This window comes from Sus scrofa, chromosome 9, assembly GCF_054392235.1.
Source record: "Sus scrofa isolate SSC_HxYL_T2T_F1_AM1 chromosome 9, Sscrofa_HxYL_maternal_Yorkshire_Landrace_v2.0, whole genome shotgun sequence".
Classification (NCBI taxonomy): Eukaryota; Metazoa; Chordata; class Mammalia; order Artiodactyla; family Suidae; genus Sus; species Sus scrofa.
In genome coordinates, this window is record NC_139391.1 from 106,743,026 (window position 1) to 106,764,968 (window position 21,943).

The 21,943-nt window shown below is 37.5% G+C and overlaps 1 protein-coding gene across 36 annotated transcripts in view; it reads left to right on the forward strand.

Moving 5' to 3' along the window:
* MAGI2 (membrane associated guanylate kinase, WW and PDZ domain containing 2) overlaps positions 1-21,943 on the forward strand; it is a 1,324,949-nt gene that overhangs the window by 1,084,391 nt on the left and 218,615 nt on the right. For all 36 annotated transcript variants that reach the window (XR_014816024.1, XR_014816026.1, XR_014816025.1 and 33 more), the window contains one exon: positions 294-932. Coding sequence is in view for 32 of the 36 variants with exons in the window: in XM_021102528.2 (XP_020958187.1) it covers positions 294-932 (639 nt within the window). In the remaining 4 variants the exon portion in view is untranslated. The remainder of the gene's footprint in view (positions 1-293; positions 933-21,943) is intronic.

Here is a 21,943-nt window from a genome sequence, read left to right on the forward strand (position 1 = left end):
CAAGGTACAAATTCCTCTAAACTTTGCTTTCTGAACATGAAGTTCTTTCTAAACTTCAGAAACAACCAAATAGCATTTTTTTTTCAGCATTTGATCACTGCATTTGTTGGCAGACCTGTTGTAACCTTGAGTCACCTGCAAGGAATTTAAATAATATTCTAATTGATTTTCTCACTGCTTACTGAGAAACAGAGCACCTCTTTCACTAGTCTCATAAATAATTCCATTTCTCTATGTCAACGTTAATTGAACTTACTTCATGTTGTCAATCTCTTTCTTTTTTTCCCTTGCAGGTGATGTCATTGTCTATATTAATGAAGTTTGTGTCCTTGGACACACTCATGCAGATGTAGTCAAACTTTTCCAGTCTGTTCCCATTGGTCAGAGTGTCAACCTGGTATTATGCCGTGGCTACCCTTTGCCCTTTGATCCTGAAGATCCTGCTAACAGCATGGTGCCACCCCTTGCAATAATGGAGAGGCCACCTCCAGTGATGGTCAATGGAAGACATAACTATGAAACTTATTTGGAATACATTTCTCGGACCTCACAGTCAGTTCCAGATATAACAGATCGGCCGCCTCATTCTTTGCACTCAATGCCAGCTGATGGTCAGCTAGATGGCACGTATCCACCGCCTGTCCATGACGACAATGTATCTATGGCTTCATCGGGGGCCACCCAAGCTGAACTTATGACCTTAACCATTGTGAAAGGTGCCCAGGGCTTTGGCTTCACCATTGCAGATAGTCCGACAGGACAGCGGGTGAAACAAATACTTGACATTCAGGGATGTCCTGGCCTGTGTGAAGGTGACCTCATTGTTGAGATCAACCAGCAGAATGTACAGAACCTGAGCCATACGGAAGTAGTGGATATACTTAAGGACTGTCCCATTGGAAGTGAGACTTCTTTGATTATTCATCGAGGAGGTAAGATAAACACTGGCTCAGCAATCACAGTAATATTGAAAAAAATAGAAGTTTCTCTGGAGTTGAATGAAGCCATACTTTTCAAAATGAACGTAAAAAAGTAAGAGCGAAAAATAGTCCAGGAAGCTGTGCTTTTGAATTTTGAGAGTATATCTCTTCCTATTTTATATTGAGTACAATACAAATAGTGCTTTCAATCTTACAAATATATTTGCTGTGAACTGAGAGGGTAAATATTGAATCGCCAGGTATGAGTTGGTTATATTCCAGAAGTTCATTAAGGTATCAGTTGTGGAGGCCTCAAACTGGCTTCCATTGACTTAATTAAGAAACCTGATTCTTCCCATGGAAGCAGTACTCTGAGCTGTGCTTAGGATTGTAAGCTAGCAACTGGAAGTTAGTTCAACCAAGCTCAGGTACAGGCTTGGTAGTCCCCAAAAGAGCCAATGGGATCTATGTCACCATAGAAAAATTTTTTCAGAGTTGTGAATAGGGTTGCTCAGGACACTTCTTCCATTATTACAGGAATGCTTCAGTAATAATTACCCCCAGCACCTTCTGTGACCTGGGAAAAGAGTTATGAAGCAGGGTTAGGGCTAAGGTTTTGGGCTGGGTGTTCCAGGTGAAGTATGGAAATGGCAGCAGCGAGGACTGTGATAGGAGCTCTGAGCCCTGGAAGTTTCTTCCCTTTCACCCTCTCCGTGGGGAAGGTAGTGGTGCTAGGTAGAGGGGGCCTCCTTCATTTCTCTGGTATTCTGCTCTTTATTAGAGGCAGAGAAAGGGGAAAGCAGAAGAGAGGCACCTGAAAGCAGAGTATGAAGGAAAGACTCAAGCTAAGTCCTGGTTTTCCACTTAGCAATTTGGGGGCTTAGGACACTTCAAGTCTATGAGCCTCAGATGTCTCATCTGTTAACAATGGGATGATAATACTACCTAACCTGATGGTAGTGTCCTTAGTGTAATGGCCCACCATAGGTGCTCATTAAATGTCCATTGAGTCTAAATTAGCACCAAAGCTACAGCAGGAATGGGTCAGGAAGAGCAGTGCTGTGAGGAACTCATGTGCTAAGAGCACAGGGGTGCAAAAATATGTGATTGTCTATTCAAAGTGCTAAAAATAGCATGAAAGCCTCTTCAGTTTGAAATACAAATGAAGCAGTCAAAGCTGAAAGAAGCACTTTTTATGACATATATGGCCCTCCCTGCAGGTGTTTCCCCTTCAAGGAAGTATTTTACATTACTTATTCCTGGTGTAAAACTTTGACACCAAATACTAAGCTGTTGTGAGAAACACCATGCAAAGTACTATGATTCTATATTTTAAAAAAGAATTAATGTGACAGCAGAAGTCTTAAATGTGACCTTAAAGCATTATGACAAAATAGCACTTGAATCTTGATAATTAAATATTGACAGTGTATTTTAATTTCTCCCGTTGCTTAAGATTAAAACAAATATTCTTTTGTTTTGTTTTGTTTTGTTGTCCTTTTATGGCCATACCGGCAGCATATGGAGGTTCTCAGGCTAGGGGTTGAATCAAAGCTGTAGCTGCCAGCCTACTCCACAGCCACAGCAATGCCATATCCAGGCCATGTCTGCAGCCTACACCACAGCTTACATTGACGCTGGATCCCGAATCCACAGAGGGAGGCCAGGGATCGAACCTGCGTCCTCATGAATGCTAGTCAGATTCATTTCCATTGAGCCATGATGGAAACTCCAAAAACAAATATTCTTAATTAAATAGCCTTAGCTTCATAATGTACAATCAAAAATCAAATCTTTGTAAAAGGTTCTTGATAGTAAAATGCGTAACTTAAACTCACTGTGCAGTATCCACTATATGATTCATAGAAACAAGTTTGAACACATTTTTATATATATAATACCATTTTAAAAGGTATCATATAGCAGAAAAAGTATTCTGAAATTGTTTATTCATATATATTCACACCTATATAATATGTATTTATAATATTGCCATTTGTACCTTTTCTGAAAATATTTCTCCATGCCTACTGTCAGCTAGATTCTCCTATTCTTACTCATCCTTTCCTCTATTCTCCTCCACCCCAATTTAATCCTCCAGTCAGAGTTTTTTTTAATTGACGCATAGTTGATTTACAATAGTGTGTTAGTTGCAGGTGTAGAGCATAATGATTCAGTATTGTTGCAGACAGATACATAAATCAAGCATTCAAAGCTTTGTTTGCATATTGTTTGTGTTTGAGGGTGAGGTATTTCTTTTTATATTGTGGCTAGTGTACAACTAGAAAAGGTAGTACCCTGTGATGCTTAAAGTACTTCTAGTCAAAAACCTCTTGTTTTTCCCCCAATTCCCACAATTAGCACTAAGCTCTCTGAAATTAGCAGGAACTAATGCCATGTTTTTGTGATGAAATTCACTTTGATCATCTTACTATACGCTACTCAGAAGTGTATATGGCCTCATTCAAATAAGCCTAAATCCTCAAGAGCAGATTCATACACCTGGGTCTTTATGTCAGGATCATAGTTGTTTATTTTAAATGATTTACTAGGATTTTTGATTTATAAAGTAATTATGTGGTTTAATTTTTTTTCAAACAGTGTCAGAAGGTACACAATGAAAAGTAATTCTCCCTCCTGTCTCCTGCTTTCAATCCTTTTCCTAGAAGCAAACATTTTGTTTGTATACACAAACTTCCAGAAATTTTGTAGTGTTAACTAGCGTGTGTATGAATACCTGTAGTATATTTAACATTTAACATGGAAAGATGTTACACATACCTTGCTCTGAATATCCTGGTTATTAGGATGTACCTTATTTATTATTTTTTAAAAGTTTTTATTATAGTTGACTTACAATTTTATGTCAATTTCTGCTGAACAGTAAAGTAACCCAGTTATCCATTTGCATACATTATTTTCTCACATTATCCTCCTTCACATTCCATCACAAATGATTGGATATAGTTCCCTGTGCTATACAGCAGGATCTCATTGCTTATCCACTCCAAAGGCAAGAGTTTGCATCTATTAACCCCAAATTCTGAGTCTATCCCATTCCCTCCCTCTCCCACTTGACAACCACAAGTCTGTTCTCTGTGTCCAAGAGTTTGTTTCTTTTTTGTAGATAAGTTCATTTGTGCCATATTTAATATTCCAAATATAAGTGATTTCGTATGGTATATGTCTTTCTCTTTCTGACTTCATTTAGTGTGAGAATCTCTAGTTCCATCCATGTTGCTGCAAATGGCATTAATTTGTTCTTTCTTATGGCTGAGTAGTATTCAACTGTGTATATATAGATCTTCTTAATCCATTCATCTGTCAGTGGACATTTAGGTTGTTTCCGTGTCTGGACTACTGTGAATAGAGCTGCAATGAACATGTGGGTGCATGTATCTTTTTCAAGGAAAGTTTTGTCTGGGTATATGCCCAAGAGTGGGATTGCTAGGTCATATGGTAGTTCTATATTAAGTTTTCTGAGGTATATCCATACTGTTTTACATAGTGTTTGTACCAGTTTACATTTCCCACCAACAGTGCAGGAGGGTTCCCTTTTCTCCACACACTATCCAGCATTTGTTATTTGTTGATTTGTTAATGATGGCCATTCTGACCATGAGGTGGTACCTCATTGTAGTTTTGATTTGCATTTGTCTAATACTTAGTGATGTTGTGGGTTTTTCTTTTTTTTTTTTTTTTTTGCTATTTCTTTGGGCCGCTTCTGCGGCATATGGAGGTTCCCAGGCTAGGGGTCTAATCAGAGCTGTAGCCGCCAGCCTACGCCAGAGCCACAGCAACACAGGATCCGAGCCGCGTCTGCAACCTACACCACAGCTCACAGCAACGCCGGATCGTTAACCCACTGAGCAAGGGCAGGGACCGAACCCGCAACCTCATGGTTCCTAGTCGGATTCGTTAACCACTGCGCCACGACGGGAACTCCTGGGTTTTTTCATATGCTCATTGGTCCTCTGTATCTCTTCTTTGGAGAAATGTCTATTCAGGTCTTCTGCCCATTTTTCAATTGGCTTGTTGGTTTTTTTGTTGTTGAGTTGTATAAGTTGTTTGTATATTTTAAATATTAAGCCCTTATCAGCTGCATCATCTCAAACTATTTTCTCCTATTCTGTAGGTTGTCTTTTTGCTTTCTTTTTGGTTTACTTTGCTGTGCAAAAGCTTGTCAGTTTGATTAGGTCCCGTTGGTTTATTTTTTTTTATATAATTTCTATTGCCTTGGGAGACTGACCTAGGAAAACATTTGTATGATTCATGTCAGAGAATGTTTTGCCTATGTTCTCTTCTAGGAGTTTTATGGTGTCTTGTCTTTGCTTAATCCATATATATTTAAATTGTTCTAAAATTGCCAGAATGTTTTCCAAAATGGCTATACCACTTTACATTCCCACTAACAATGTGTGAGGTTTCCAGTTTCTGTCCATTGCTGGCCAAACTTGGTAATAGCTGATCATTTTGATTATAGCCATTTTAGTCAGTGCCAGTATAATGTCTTTTGTGTTTTTAATTTACATTTCTCTAATCTTTTCATGTGTTTACTGTATTTTTATATGTTTATTAGCATTAATTACTTTCTTTGGTGTCATGCCTACTGAATATTTTGCCCATTTGTGTATTTATTGATCTGTTTGTCTTCTTATTAAGTTGTAAAAGTCCTTTGTATGTTCTTATTAAAAGCCTTTTATAAGATGTATGATTTGCAAATATTTTCTCTCAGACCATGGCTTGTCTTTTCATTTCCTTAATGGTTTCTTTTGAAGCATAAAAGTTTTTAATTTTGACCAACTCCAGTTTACCAGCATTTTCTTATATGGGTGATTCTTTTGTTTTAGATGTAAGAAATCTTTGCTTAATCCAAGGTCACAAAGTTATTCCTGCTTTCTTCTAAAAGTTGTATACTTTCAGCTCTTACTTTAGAGCTAAAAGTATGCTTTTAGATCTATAAAGCATTTCAAGATCATTTTTGAGCATAGTGTAAGTTAAGTCTCTACGTGCATTTTGTTACATATGGATATCTAATTGTTCTAGCACTATTTATTGAAGAAAACTATCCTTTCACCTTGGATTGCCTTGGCACTTTTGTCAAAAATGAATTAGTATAAATGTGAGGGCTTATTTCTAGACCCTATGCTGCTCCATTGATCTATATGTCTGTCCTAAAGGATAATGTCACACTTTCTAGATTAGCTTTATATTAAGTCATGAAATCAGGTAGTGTGAATCTTCTGAACTTTTTTTCTCCTTTTTCAAAATTATTTTAATTATTCTAGGTTCTTTGCATTTTTCATATAAATTTTAGGATTGGCTTTTTAATTATTTTCTAAAATAAAAGACCCACTGTGATTTGATATTGTATTGAATGTATAGAACAATCTGTGGAGAGCTGTCAATTTAACATTGGATCTCTCGGTTCATAAATACGGTATATCTCTTCATTTACTTCAATCTTCTTTCATTTCTCTCAGTAGTGGTTTGTAATTTTCAATGTACAGATCTTATACTTTCTTTTGTTAAGCTTTTCCTAGCTTTTTTGCTTTTTTTTTTTTTTTGGTATTATTGTAAATGAAATTGTTTTGTCAATGTCATTTTCAGATTGTTTGTTGCTAATATAAAAATACATTTAATTTTTTTTATCGTGTACACTTTAACCCTGTTATCCTCACGTAGTTCTGGAGGCTTTTCTGTTATATTTCATACTCACTTAGTTCTGGAGGCTTTCCTGTTATATTTCCTAAGATTTTTCTGCACAGGTAACATCTAAGTAAAGTCTTATTACTTTCTTTCCATTTTTTTTTATCTTTGACTCCTTTTGCATGTCTTCTCACACTACTTGGAACCTCCAGTATGATGTTGAATAGAAGTAATTATGAGGGAACATCCTTGCCTTATTGCCAATTTTAGGGAAAAAGCATTAGACTTTCCTGTTAAGTATGATTTTTTTGGTGTAGTTTTTTATATGTCCTTTATAAAGTTTGAGAAAATTGTTGAGAGTCTTAATCACTGTGTTTCCACTTTCATTAAATGTTTTTTCCACAGTTATTGAGATATTCATGTAGTTTTATTCTTCATTAATATAGTGTTTTACATTACATGACTTTTAGATACTAAACTGATTTTGTACTCCTGGGGTAACCCCACTTGGTCATGGTGTATAATTATTTTTGTATGTTGCTAGATTCTGTTTGCTTATATTTCATTAAGAATTTGTGAACTTCCTGGCAGGAGGTTTTTCTGTAATTTTGTTTCCATGTGATGTCTTTGTCTGGTTTTTGTATCAGGATCATATTGGCCTCTCTCTCTCTCTCTGCCTCTCTTTTCTCAAAGAGCTTGTGTAGGATTGATATTATTTTCTCCTTAAAAGATTTGATAGAATCTACCAATGAGGACATCAGTCTGGTTTTTTATTCATGAAATGATTTTAGTTATTAATTAAATTTATTTTCTTGACTTAAGTCCATTCTAATTTTCTGTTTTTTCTTGAATCAGTTTTGGTAATTTGTGAATTTCTAGGAATTTTTACAATTCATCTAAGTTGTCAGATATGTTACCATAAAGTTTTTAACAGAAGTTTATAAAATTCCTTTTTAAGAATCAATTTTTTGGATTCATTGTTTTTCTTTTTTATTTATTTATTGTTATTTATTTTTTATTGTTATTTCTCCCAACACACTTTTTTTTTCCTACTGTACAGCAAGGGGACCCAGTTACACATACATGTATACATAATTTTTTCTCCCATTGTCATGCTGCATTGTAAGTATCTAGACATAGTTCTCAATTCTACACGGCAGGATCTCATTGTTAGTCCATTCCAAAAGCAATAGTTTGCATCCATTAAACCCAAGCTCCCAATCCCTCCCACTACCCCCGCCCCGGGCAACCACAGGTCTATTCTCCAAGTCCATGATTTTCTTTTCTGTGGAAAGGTTCATTTGTGCTGTATATTAGATACCAGACATGAGTGATATCACTCACTGTTTTTCTATTTCAGTGATTTCCACTCTGATCTTTGTCAGTTCCTTTCCTCTGCCTATTTTGTGTTTGATTTACTTTGCCTTTTCTGTCATTCTGAGGTGAAAGCCTAGAGTAACAATTTAAATAAAAGCATTCAAAGCTATAAATTTCACTGTAAGCACTTTGTTAGCTGACTTACATAAATTTTGATATTCTGTGTTTTCTTTTTTATTCAGCTCAAGATACCATCTTATTTCTCTTGTGATTTCTTCTTTGACCCATAGATTACTTAGAAATGTGTTGGTTGTTTTTTAAACATTTGGGATTTCCCAATTCTTTTCTATTGATTTCTAATAATTTATCCTTGGAGAAGAACATGTTTTGTACAATTTCACTTCTTTTAAATGTGTTGAGATTTGTATTATGTCCTAGTGCCTTGCTTTTTTTAACTTAATGATTTATCTTAGAGGGCTTTATATGTTAGTTCAGAAATATACCTCATTTTTAATAGCTTTTTTGATCAGATATCCTGTAATATCCATTTTGGTTGCTTTAAGTTTTTACCTATTTTTAAAAAGTGATGTGTTTTGACACATCTGTCTCTGCACAATAGAGTAAATCTATATTATAGATTCATTCTTTCATTCAACAAATATTTCCTGAGTGCCTGCTATGTCCTAGGCATTTTTTTGGCACTGAGGTATGGCAATAAGCAAAGTCAACCGCATTCTTTTTGTATGGAGTTGACATTCCATTGGAGGGAACCAAATTAAAATAAATGCCAATATAAATATGTCCTCTGTTTATCACATATCTCCTTATCCCCTGAAGTTTTATTCTTGAATATTAATTTTGTAACCAGTTACTTTACTGAGTTATCTTATTGTTTCTTATATTTATTTCAGTTCATTTCATAGGATACGGGGACACATAATCTTGCCACCTACAAATAATCACTTTGCCTTCTCCTTTCCTATTTGCATACCTCCGATTTGTCTTATTTAATACTTTCAAATGCTATTTCTTGAAAGATGTTGATTAATAGCAGGGATTACAGAAATCCCTATCTTATTCCTGGCTTAAATCAAAACTGTCTCATTTTACACAAACACAATACTGACTTTTTATTTGAGATGACTATTTAATATGTGAAGGAAGTACTCTTCTATTCCTATTTCGTTAAGAATATCAAAAGTGGGTAATAAACTTTATTAAAATCCAAAAAGGCATCTGTGGAGATGATCATTATTTTCTCCTGTGATTTATTGCTGTGATAAATTGCGTTAAGAGGTTTATTAGTGTTGAACTATCCTTCTAGTCCCAGAATAAAAAATATTATGCTTGTAATATACTCCTGGATTCTATTTGTTTATATATAATTTTGCATCAGCATTAATAAATGAGACTGGTCCCAAGTCTTCTTTTTGAGGTTTTGTTTTGTTTTGGTTTGTTCTTTTCTTTCGGATTTTACTATCAAAGTTTTGCTGGTGTCATAAAAGCATTCAATAGCTTTCTTTCTTTGCTCAAAAACAATTTAAATAACATCGAAGTTATCAGTTCCTTGAAGATATAATATACCTTTGAAATTATCTAGTTCTAGTGGGTTAGGTTTGGGGTTTGGTTTGGTTTGGTTTGATTTGGTTTGGTGTGGTGTGGTATGATGTGGTGTGGTTTGGTAGAGGGAAGGATACCCCTTTATAACTTTCTCAATTTCTTCCATGGTAATTAATCTTGTTAGAATTTCTGTCTTGGCTGGACTTGTTTTTTATAATTTACATTATTCTATAAGATTGTCTTTTTTATTCATGTTTCACATGTATTGAAGTAACTTTGAATCAAATATTCTCTAATTGTTCTTCTATTTTCCCCTTTACCTAAGAATATTTCTATTATTCTCATGTCTTATGAGTGCTATTTTATTGATTAGGCTGGCTAATAGTTTTTCCTTTTCAATAGTTCAAGAAAAACACTAGTTTTTTTGTGAATAATTTGCTGGCTGATGCTCAGCCTAGTATGGAATAGAGAAGCACTACACTTTCTGCCCAAGGAGGCTGCTACCTGATATCTGCAATAAAGCAACCTCAGAGTGATTACTATAATCAATCCTTGTCATGTGTTGTACTCTCATTTATATTAAAATGCAACAAAGTTCCTACTTAATTTTTGAACCTCCCATATGTTAGTATTTGAAAATTTTTCTTCCTAGTTCTAGAAAATGTAACACCCAAACTTTTCACTAGATCAGAATATTCCCTTCTCATGCTGACAGTATAATAATAAATAGTATCAATAATGCACATATTCTCTTTCTTTCACATTCAAATAGAATTCAGAGTATTTGAGAGGCAGTATAGACTATAGCAGAGCTGTGTTTGAGGGTAAAGCATAAAATTATGGAAACAAAGAATAATGTCTATGTCATGAACTCCTGCTTTAAAATATCAAAAAACGTATTATCAAAAACATTGTATAATAAGTTTTAAACTCCACAGAGAAAATATCAAAAGCAAAGCTGTAAGGAGTATTGATATTTTTAATAATGCTAACATTTTTTTCTAAAAACTTTTTTGATTTAGAAATAGTTTTAACTTCACATAAAAATTCCAAGTAAAAAATAAATAAATTTAAAAAAACAATAATCAAAAAAATTCCAAGTATAGTACACAGAACATCAAATACTACTTACCCACATTAATCTTTTGCCCCATTTGCTTAGTGTGTGTATGTGTGTACATTGGTGTGTCTGTTTCTGAACCATTTAAGACTAAGTTGCAAATATTGTACCCTTTTACTCCAAATATTTTAGTATTTATTTCATATCACTACTTGTTTGGAGAAATATGTAGGCAGCTAGTTAAAGTTGTAAAAGGTATTTTTAAAGAAGCGCTGGAAATTTCAAAACTACCATTATCACCACCACAACAATAGACTTAAGAAGTCATCATGGATGCTAGTTGGGTTCGTTAACCACTTAGCCATGACGAGATCCTGCCTGTGTAGCACTGGGAACTATGTCTAGTCACTTATGATGGAGCATGATAATGGGGAAAAAAGCATGTATACATGTGTGTGTAACTGGGTCACCATGCTGTACAGTAGAAAATATATATATATATAGGGGAAATAAAAAAATAAAAAAAAACAGTAATCAAAAATAAAAAAAGTTATCAAAAGAGATTTTAGCTTAAAAAAAGAGCATCAGTATTACCAATAATAAGGATCTGTTATAGGAATTTTTCAGAGAGAAAAGCACTGGTTATTTGAAAAGAGTGCTATCTAGAGAGATTAGGTAAAAATCAAAGTGGACATTCCACAATCAATATTATGTAATCTAACATTCCACTTAATGTTAGCAGAAGAATATATATAATACAGGAAACCAAGTATCAAATGCAAACCATTAGTTGTGAATGACCATGGCAGCCTGGCTGCTGTATTAACAAATATGCCCTGAGGTCTCAGAGACTTAGTGCAATGAACGTCTATTTCTCACTCATATGGTTTCCAATACATAAGTTCCTGGATGGCGGATTCCCTGGGTGACTCTCCTCCACATAGTGGCTCCACGTAGAATAGTGGCTTATTCTCCCTGGTAGATCTCCAGGCACTAAGACCTTAAAGTCTCCCATTGGGTCCTTTCTAGCCAGCTGGCAGATAAAATGCAAACAAAAGCATAGAGGATCATGCTAGAGGCTTTAGGGGCCAACCCCAGGAGGGGTGTATATCTTTTCCTCCTGCTTTTCATTGGCCCGAACTCAGTTCTAGGCTCCATTAACCATGAAAGGCTGGGAAAGATTATAGTTTGGGGTCACATATAGATACTATGCCCTGGATAGTTCTAATATGCTGTCTGCATCTTGATGAGCACATCCAGGACATAATAACTACTGATTATGTCAAAGCGTGAGGTGAAATCTTTTTTTTGTAATGTGATATCGTAATAGGAATTATTTTCAGCTTTTGAAGTACATTCAAGCTACCGATATATATTTTAACATTCACAGGTTCTGCTAGCATTTCCCTTCTCAACTCAGCTTTCATAGATAAAGAAACTTAGAGTTAAGTAATTGGCCCAAGTTCAATGAATGTGTGTCTAGGCAGAGGTATGGAAAATGTATTTGATGACAAGGTATGTCGTTATAATGTGGAAAATTCCATGGGTGCCACAAGCTATACACTGAAGGAGAAAACAGTCGCACAGATGACCTTTAGCGTGAGAGAGACAGGATGCTGGGAATGCTTGAAGAGTGGTTGTCACACCACTTACAAGTAGCAAAATCGGAACTCGAATCTATGTCTTCTGACTCTAATATCAGTGAATTTCACATTACATCAGGTTCCCTGAAGTTTATTTCCATAAAGCTTTGCTGGCTTATACTTGGATATGCAGGATTTATTCATTCGCTTAATAAATATTTGCTGAGGGCCAACTGTGTGCTCAGCACTGGTCTAGATGCTACAAAGATGTCAGTAATCCAAACCAAGTCCCTGCTTCAAGAAGCTTAGCTCCTAGGGGGAAATTAGATAATAAGCAAAGAATTACATGTTAGAGATAAGAATGAAGAAAAACTGAGAAGCAGAGTAAAAGAAGGCAGAATGATGAGCAAGGAAGACAGTTCTCTTTAGAAAGAGTAGTCAGGGAGTTCCGGTTATGGCGCAGTGGAAATGAATCTGACAAGGAACCATGAGGTTGCGGGTTTGATCCCTGGCCTAGCTCAGTGGTTTAAGGGTCTGGCGTTGCCGTGAGCTGTGGTGTGGGTCACAGACATTCCTTTCTTCTGATGTTGCTGTGGCTGTGGTGTAGGCCAGCAGCTGCAGCTCCAATTCAACCCCTATCCTGGGAACCTCCATATGCCACCGGTGTGGCCCTAAAAAGACAAAAGACAGGGGAAAAAAATGAAAAGAAAAGAAAGAGTAGTCAGGGACAGACATCTGTGCGAGGATCTAAAGAAAGTGAGGGAGCAAGCTGTGTGAATTAGGAGAAGAGCGTTCCAGGCAGAGAGAAGGTCCAGAGGCTGGACCATGCTTGATGTAGACACTTAACAGCAAGGAAGCTCATGTGGCCCAGACTGAGTAGGGAAGAAATTCAGTAGCAGATGAGCTCAAGGCAGATTGTTGGGGCTGTAGGGAGGCAGATAATGTAAAGCCTTATGTAGCCAGGGGCCATAGAAAGGATTTTAGCATTTAGTTTTGAACAAAATGGGAAGCGTTTGGAGTGTTTGAACATAGGAATGATGTGATATGACTCACTGTGGCTGTTGTGTTGAGGATAAACTGTTGGTAGACAAGGATGGAAAGAGGCAGACACGTGCATTGGCTTTCCCAGCAATCCAAATGAAAGATGAGCAGGCTGGAGAAGGATGGTAGGAGTGGAGGAAGTAAGAAATGGATTCCGGGAGTTCCTGTCATGGCTCAGCAGGAACAGATCTGACTAGTAACCACAAGAACATATATTGGATCCCTGGCCTTGCTCAGTGAGTTAAGGATCCGGTGTTGTTGTGAGCTGTGGTGCAGGTCAAGATGCAGCTCGGATCCCACGTTGCTGTGGCTGTGGTATAGGCCAGCAGCTATAGCTCCAATTCATCCCCTCGCCTGGGAACTCCATATGCCACAGGTGTGGCCCTAAAAAGACAAAAAGAAAAAAAGAAATGGATTCTGGATATATTTCAAAGGAAAATTCTAGGATATGCTGATGGATGGGATGTGGGACATACAAGAAAGAGAGGAATCAAAGGCTGCAAGGTTTTTGACATAAGCAATTGGAAGAACAGAGTTGCCATTTACTGACCTGATGAACATGATGGATGGAAATGTTCATGGTGGGGCTGCAGGGGGAATTGAGTCCAGTTTGTACCTGCCAAGCTTGAGATACCTTTTAGCTTTCTAAGAGGTAATGGCTGGTGTGAGGAGGGTATTTAAAGCTGGAGACTTAAGAGAACATCTAGGTAGTGGACATAAATAAAGAAGAGAAACTTTCTGAGGACTGAGGCCTGGAACTCTCTAACTTTAAGGTCAAAAACAGGAAGAGTGAACAGCAAAAGGCTAAGAAAGCATGACTTCTGAGAAAGGAGCACTGACTGTCTTAGGAAGGAAAATGTTTCAAGATGGAAGGTGTGAACAATAGTATCAAATGCTGAGTAAATCAGGGCTAAGAATTTAACATTGGATTTGCCAGTAGGATTAAATTTTGAGTTAACTTGACCGTTCAAGTCAATTGGAAAAAACACTCAAATTTTTTTTTTTTTTTTTTTTTTTTTTTGGATATGGCTGACTGGGGAGAAGTCAACATTAGTGTTTTGGTCACTTGAAAACAAACCCTCTTTCATATTTGAACCATTAGAGTAGAGTGCATTTATTTGTATGTACTGTGATATTTTATATATACACATACATGTATATATATATATATATATATACACACACACACTCATATATATTCCAGGGAAAGAAAGTGCACTTTCTCCTTTCACAGTTACTCTAGATTATCTTTACTTTCCACCATCCAACTCACATGAGATCAACTTCTGATCACCAAAAGAACTGGCATTTCTATTTGTGCAATGTCAAAGTTCTGTGGTAGGTTTCCAAAAGAGCGGCTATTGTACTTCTTAATATTTTAGACCTCATTTCATTTAGGGCTTGTGAAGAGGACAGTGGCATTTATTGTATCCAGGAGATTCTTGGAGACAAATGACTTTTTCAACTCTTCATTATAATGTTCAGGTAGTATAAAAAGACAAATTTAAAAACTGCAAACTCTCTTTTATCCAAAAAGCACCCCACTCCACCCTAACCCACATATTCACATCAGTTGGCCAACTTGATATATCATTTGTTTTATTTAAAAATATATCTTGGAGTTCCCGTCGTGGCGCAGTGGTTAACGAATCCGACTAGGAACCATGAGGTCGTGGGTTTGATCCCTGCCCTTGCTCAGTGGGTTAAGGATCCGGTGTTGCCGTGAGCTGTGTCGTAGGTCGCAGATTCGCAGATGCGGCTCAGATCCCGCGTTGCCGTGGCTCTGGCATAGGCCTAGCCTGGGAACTTCCATATGCCACAAGTGAGGCTCTAAAAGGAAAAAGACCAAGAAAATAAATAAATAAATAAAAAATAATCTGTAATATCTGTATCATCTCAGAAACTCTACAGTTCTGTGTTTCTGAATCATGGGCTTATCTGGTTACAATTGCGCATCCATTAGTTGGAGACTCCAGAAGAGAGGAGTTGTAAGGAGTAGTTTATTTTTCATGTGTTATCTATAAGCATATCCCCTTCCTCCTTCTAATCCACTATGGTCATTTCCTTGAGGTCGTAGCCCAAAAGTTTATGAACCATATACACAACTTGGCAGTAGCAGAATTTGGGATTTTAAGAAATGTCAGAGGTCAGAAGAAAGAAGGAAAAAAGAGGATGGTTATAGGCAACAATTCTGAAACTGAAGGAAGATGATAAAATTTACTATTACCTAAAATAGGTTCAATCGGTTCATGTAAATTATTTCTCTGTGGGGGGAGAGAATCTTAGTGTCTTATCATTATGACTTTTTTAAAAAAGTTATAAACTCAAACCTAAAAATGACCAGTATACAATAAATTTGCCAGTTAAGTTTCAAATTCCCCTGATTCTATAAATCTTAAAACTGAAGTAGCCAAAAAAGAAAACACACACACACACACACACACACACACACACACCTCACTATCTGCCAGTATAGTGTAATAAAATTATATGTAAGAAATTATGGCAAAAAATGTGCTCTGTCCCTAGAGTGCTAGTTGCTTATGCATGAGAGGAGAAAGTTAAATGGATGGACTGAGTGCAATTAAAGTTCTGTGCAAGAGAATTCTGGATGTTAAACTTAGGAAATCTTGTCATGAAGACTGTTGAATCATAGCACCTGCATGTAGGCTCTTACTTGTTGAATTAATGAATGAAATCATCTATAGCATTATCTTACTATAAAACATTATAAAGTAAAGTTCATTTTTTCATAATTCAGAATAGGAATATGGACTTTTAATGAATATAAATTCTACCAAAAGTGCAAACGAAAATAATTGCCGTTATTATACCGTATTAATGGGAGTTATGCTAATTGCCCTCAAATTTAAAGAAAATGTATTGTTTTGCCTATCCTTCTAATTAATGTTATTTCACAACGTGTGGTACATTTATAGAGAATTTTGTAGTACATTAGATAAATCAGTTTTACATTTCCAAGAGAGTGGCTTTTAATGAGCATTATAATACATTTCCATTCAGAAACAGTTTTATGTTACAAAGCATCTTCTACCGGTAGAGTGGGAAAGGTTGCACCAGGGTGACACTTCTGTTTAAAATTCGGAATAAAATTTAGCAAGGGAAGCATAAAGGAATCTATTTCATCTAAATGGCTGTAAATTTAGGATGAATATTACAATTTAGCTGTGTATGGTTTTCATATGTTAAAAAAAAAAAGAAAACAAAACAAAACAAAACTACCCAAACCATCTATGCCAGCAATCTAAAGTGAGTTTGAGGACCTACTAAATCCCACATGGAATTCCTCGCCTCTTTGCATCTAAGTTCCCACTCTTATATAAAGAAAATCAAAATGAAAGTGAAAACACTCATGCTATTAAATACATTTATTAGATCCACATTTATCCATCATCCCAAGTGCTTATATATAAGGTCTTAGAAACTCTCTCAGATCTTAGAAACTAGCTTATATAGCCCCATCCTTTATTCTTTACTCTGGATTCAAAGGAGAACTTATAGGTCTTCTATTGAAAGACACCAACTTCACCTTGTTCTTGAAGGAAGCCACTACTGTCCTCTTGGGAAACTGTTTCATCATTTTCCTGTATCATGGACACTGTCATAACTTCCTTTTTCTCTGGGCACCATACCCTCAGCCTATAAACCTGCTGGAATTTCTCATACTTTAAGAACCTTTTCTTCATTCTGTGTTACCCTCCAGCCATGGCTCTTTTTTCTTTCATTCTCACATGTTTTCTTTTTTTGAAATATCATCTGCATATGTGTCTACATATATCCTACCTTAGTCCATAACTCACTTAAAACTATTATCTTTGGACTAATAGGCTTTACTTAACCTCCGCACTTTCTTACCTTCCTTATAGTTCTTGACTTCAATCCCCATCATGCTACTGCAGTGCTCTAACATTAGCAGCGGCTTCCTATTTGTCAAATGAGTATTTCTCATTTCTTTCAGAATCTCTTCTCCCCTGGCTTCCAAGACACCAATCTCCTCTAGCTGTCTTCCAGTTCTCTATTTCTTCTCAGACCCCTTTAACAAATCCTGTTTCTTTGTCCATCTTTCAAAAACTGAGATTTCCCAGATGTTGTTCCTTTTAACTCTTTTATAACTCTATAGGCTCACCACCAGACCACAGCCACCTACATGATCTTACCATCTTTTATGGGTTTATATCCCCTCTTAAGGCTGGCCTGTGCTTTTCCATGGCTTCTAAAGATCCAAGAGCAACTCTTTATCTTACATCCAAATCCTTCATCATCTGATCCTTACCAACCTGTTCAATCCATGTTTCAGTAACAACTTGAAGTTCTGTCACTCAGCAGTGACCAAAACAGATAAAAATCCCTGCCTTCATGGAATTTATACTCTCTTAGCAACATAAATCTATTGTTTCACACTTCATTGCCATGGGAAAATATTTCTTCCTACACGAAAAATCACTTCTGTTTGTTTTTATTGTTTTTGCAAGCTCCTATTTACCCTTGAGAATTCAAGTCAATATTACTTCTTCCAGGATTACTTTCCCAGCCTCCCACATTTCCCAAGAAGCCCTAGCAAATACTGATGTCATTTCTTTAGGTGAAGATTTTCAGTTAAGTCATAGCATTGAAGTTACCATTGTGCCTCTTCAGAATTTATCAGAAGAATCCCAAAGACACATTCCATCTTCCAGATTGAAAGATCCCTTGCCCTTTAACCAATTATAAATGGGCTGCTGCTCCCATCAATTGGTCACTGGATCTCTGATTAAGAGTCCATGCATCATTTTCCTGGTACAGTTGAGATGACAGTTTATTGCTCCAAACAGCCTTGCTCACAAACATTGTGAAAAATGAATAACTCTAGTATACTGTTGTATATATTAAAACTACACTGTTAGCCTAATTATAATACAATTATAACAATAGATACAAATCCATCAACAAAATCACACTTTTAACTTCTATTTTTTCATAAACTAAGAATCACCCTTTTAACAGAAGATACAAACAAGATGGCATTATTTCCACATCTATACCTATCAGTGTTCAGCAAAAAGCACTTAGTTATGCTCTTGACAGAAAAGCCCATTAAGTTCATGAGGTTTGCTTACCCATTTTATTTGGAACAGTATACTTTCCAACAATCCCTTAATAACGCATGATTCCTTTTTTCCCTCCTTTACCCTCCTTTGGTGTGGATCACCTTCAAACAATGGTTCCTGATTGAAATCTGTCTCATCCTCTCCTGTCTCCAAGGGTGTGCTTGTACAGAGTCATTTTTGTGTTATATTACAAAAAAAAAAAAAAAAAAAAAAAAAAGCCTTAGGATCAGAGTTTGAAATAAAACTTGTTTTAAAAATTTTATTTACAAGAACTGCATTGCATGCTCGAAGGAGGCAAGCATGTAACAGCTAGCCTTGTACCACGCTCTGTTTCTCAACATAATCCAAGTCACAGGCTCTCCTCAGGCTCAGTACCCTTCAAAGAATTGTTGTGTTCAACAAAGAGGAAAAGATCAAGGAAGCGAAAGGAAACCTATGATGCCTCGAGGGAGTGGAAGGAGGGAGGACTTTGACATCCTAAGTTGGCAGCTTGAGGAAGCCGATTATTTGAAGAGAGGGTCAGTACCATGCAGTAGAAGAAATCACCAAATTTATCCAGTAAACCTTTAAGGATACATAAAAGTTTTACAGTGATTGTATGATAGAATAAAATATTGAGAATCTGTTTCTGGAGTTCCCATTGTGACTCAGCAGGTTAAGGGCCTGAAAGAGTCTCTGTGAGGATGCAGGTTCGATCCCTGGCCTTGCTCGGTGGGTTAAGGATCCGGTGTTGCTGTGAGTTTCGGTGTAGGTTGCAGACACGGCTCAGATCGCACGTTGCTGTAGCTATTGTATAGGCCAGCAGCTGTGGCTCTGATTCGACCCCTAGCCTGGGAACTTCCATATGCCGCAGGTGCGACCCTAAAAAGCAAAAAAAAAAAAAAAAAAGAACTTCTTTTTTTCATCAGTTGTTACAACAGCTGGGCTCTCACTGGCATTTAGTGCCCAAGGGCCAGGAATGCAAAAACATCCTGCTTTGAAGGATAGGCGTACATGTCCAAAAGTCCCACCCAAAATTCTAACTAGTAGTGTCTCCACTGAAGAGTACCTGACCCCCATAACCAGAGATCTCTGCGCTTGTTGCCCTAGTTCTCCTCTTTCTACCACTGGCAAAGCTTGCTGCCTTCTCAGGTGACCTTAGAGGCAGCACCTTGCTTCTCAAAATGTGGTTGAGGATGGCCACCCTTATTACCTCTGAGACCAGAAGATTTTGCATCCCACCTCAAGCCTACTGACTCAGTCTGCATTTTAACCATATCTCCCAGGTGAGTCACATTCCAATTAAAGTTTGCGTGTCCTCAGACATGCAGCCTGGCCTATGGAATGGTTGATCCTGGCCTAGTGACAGAATCTCCTAATTTAATAGAAGAGATTTACACCAAATTAATAAAGACCTCCCGTAAGGCTCCTAAGAAAGCTTGCTTCAACACATGGCTCTGAACTGCAGTTTATGAAAATCAGTTAATGACCCTTGTGAGGCACGGATCTTAACACACTGAAAGACTGGCTGGGGAAGGCACAGAAGCAAACGGTGAGCAAGTAAACTCCTAAGGCAGCAGGAAAGCCTTGCTCGAGGGTTTTCGCAGAAAGCAAGAGATACCTAGAATCTGAGCTGGCATCAGAAAAAGGATCAGGGGCCTTCCTATTGCTCCTCTTTTTCACCCAAGGTGTCCCTGAAAGTCTCAATAAATAAAAGGGCCCTTTTGATTATTTTTGCTTGAGAGCCTGTAATGGTTTTTCAGTGGATCACTGATTGCTGTCCACTCGGTGTTAGTAGTGGGTCCTGCTACTCAGAATGGCAGGTGTCCTCCGAATCTGTGTCTGGAATCCCAGGTTTCATCTGATGTCCTTGTCCACTTCTACCAGAATCCAGGCATCCTCTGTAAACAAGTACGCGGCCCCTATAGATGTCCCGCTTCTTGGGTGGTAAGATAGGTTTATTCCTAAGAAGCCTGCTTTGTTATTGTCTCTTCCCATGAGGATCCTGGCTCACTGGTGCTCAGACAAACATTACACAAAAGGAAAAAAACCATTGTACCTTTCCTTGGCAGTGTGATCCAGCTGTCCTAGCAGGACCAAGGCGTGCCTCCTCCTGGCCAAGCTCAAGGCCACACCAGAGTGCTGGCCTCTTTGGCGGGTGGCTCAGCCATTTGTCCAGAGTCTGTACAGAGCCCCACCTCTGGATTCTGGTTTCCTTTCAGTGTGATGTTGTTAGGAAGTAACCCAGTGTGGTTGTTAGGAGCACCAGCCCTGCTCTCAATCTGGGTCTTGGCCCGACCTGTATGATCTTGGATATGTTCCTTTAAGATGTCCAAAACGTACTTTCCATGCCTCTAAAACATAGCAACTCCTGTGTTTGTTGTGAGGTGGGGATTAAACAAGAAAATCCACAAAAAGCTCTTGTCACGGTGCCTGAGAGAGGTGCTCACTAAATCTTAGCAGAGTCCTGCCCCCATTTGTTCTGTTCCACTCCCTTCCTTGAAAATTTGGAGAGAGGAGCTCCCACTGTGGCTCAGTAGGTTAAGAATCTGACTACAGCGGCTCGATTTGCTGCAGAAATGAAGTTTTAATCTCTGGCCTGGCACGGGGGGAGGTTAAAAGACTTGGCATTGCAACACTGTGACTCCTTCAGTCCCTGGCCCAGGAACTTCCATATGCCATGGGTGCAGCCATAAAAGGAAAAAAATAAAATAAAATTTGGAGATAATTTGCAAAATGCAGGCAATGATGGTCTGTGTGGTAGATCAGAAACTACCAGACTTAATCTTCTCAGATGGATCATATTCTAGCCTCAGTTGACGGGCACTGACAAAGGCCCCTATGGGCACAGCACTCCAGATGGTTCTTCCTAAAAGATGCTTTTTTATAATCCAGTGTATTAAGTAACTGAGTTTATATGGAGTCTCGAGAAATACTCTATATCTGCCCTTCAGAACTGATTGCTCATAAAGAAATAAATCATTTCTCCTGAATTTGCAATGAAAAACAAAGGCCTCAACTATAGAGGCTTTCATTTGGGGGAGAAACATAACAATTGTTTTCTTTTTACATCTTAGTCTCGTACACACTATATTCAATAAGGAGTACGTGTTTTTTTATTTCCCCATACGTTTCTATTTTTCCTGAGTTCAAGTTAGAGATTTGTTCCATCTTCTGATATTCTGCATAACATATATTTTAAATGCAAACACTCAGAATCACCAGGATTTGTTTTCTGCATCTGAAAAGATTCTAAAATGCCAATTAAGAGCACAGAGTTGCTGTTAATGATGTTTCTCCCTTAAGTTGTAAGTCTTATAAAATAGATTCCAAAAATTCCTGTTTTGTCATTGTCCCTTCCTGTTCAAACCTCACTCGCTGGCCAAATATACTAACTCAAAAAGCTAAAACACCGCAGTCATTCTAGAGATGGCTATTCTCAACTCTGTTAGTATTTTTTGGGGGGCGGGGGGCCGGGGGATACCTGTAGCATGTGGACCATTCCTGGGCCTGGGGTCAAACCTGAGCCACAGCAGTGACAACGCCAGATCCTTAACTGCTAGGCCACCAGAGAATTCCCATCTTTGTTAATATCTTTAATGAGCTCAGAAATCCTGCTTCACGGGATTTCTGTTTATATTTTCTATAAACTCCAGGCCCAAGGTAATTCTGATGCAAGCGGTCTGAGAAACACAACTTGAGCAACAGCAATCTAGGTCAGGAATC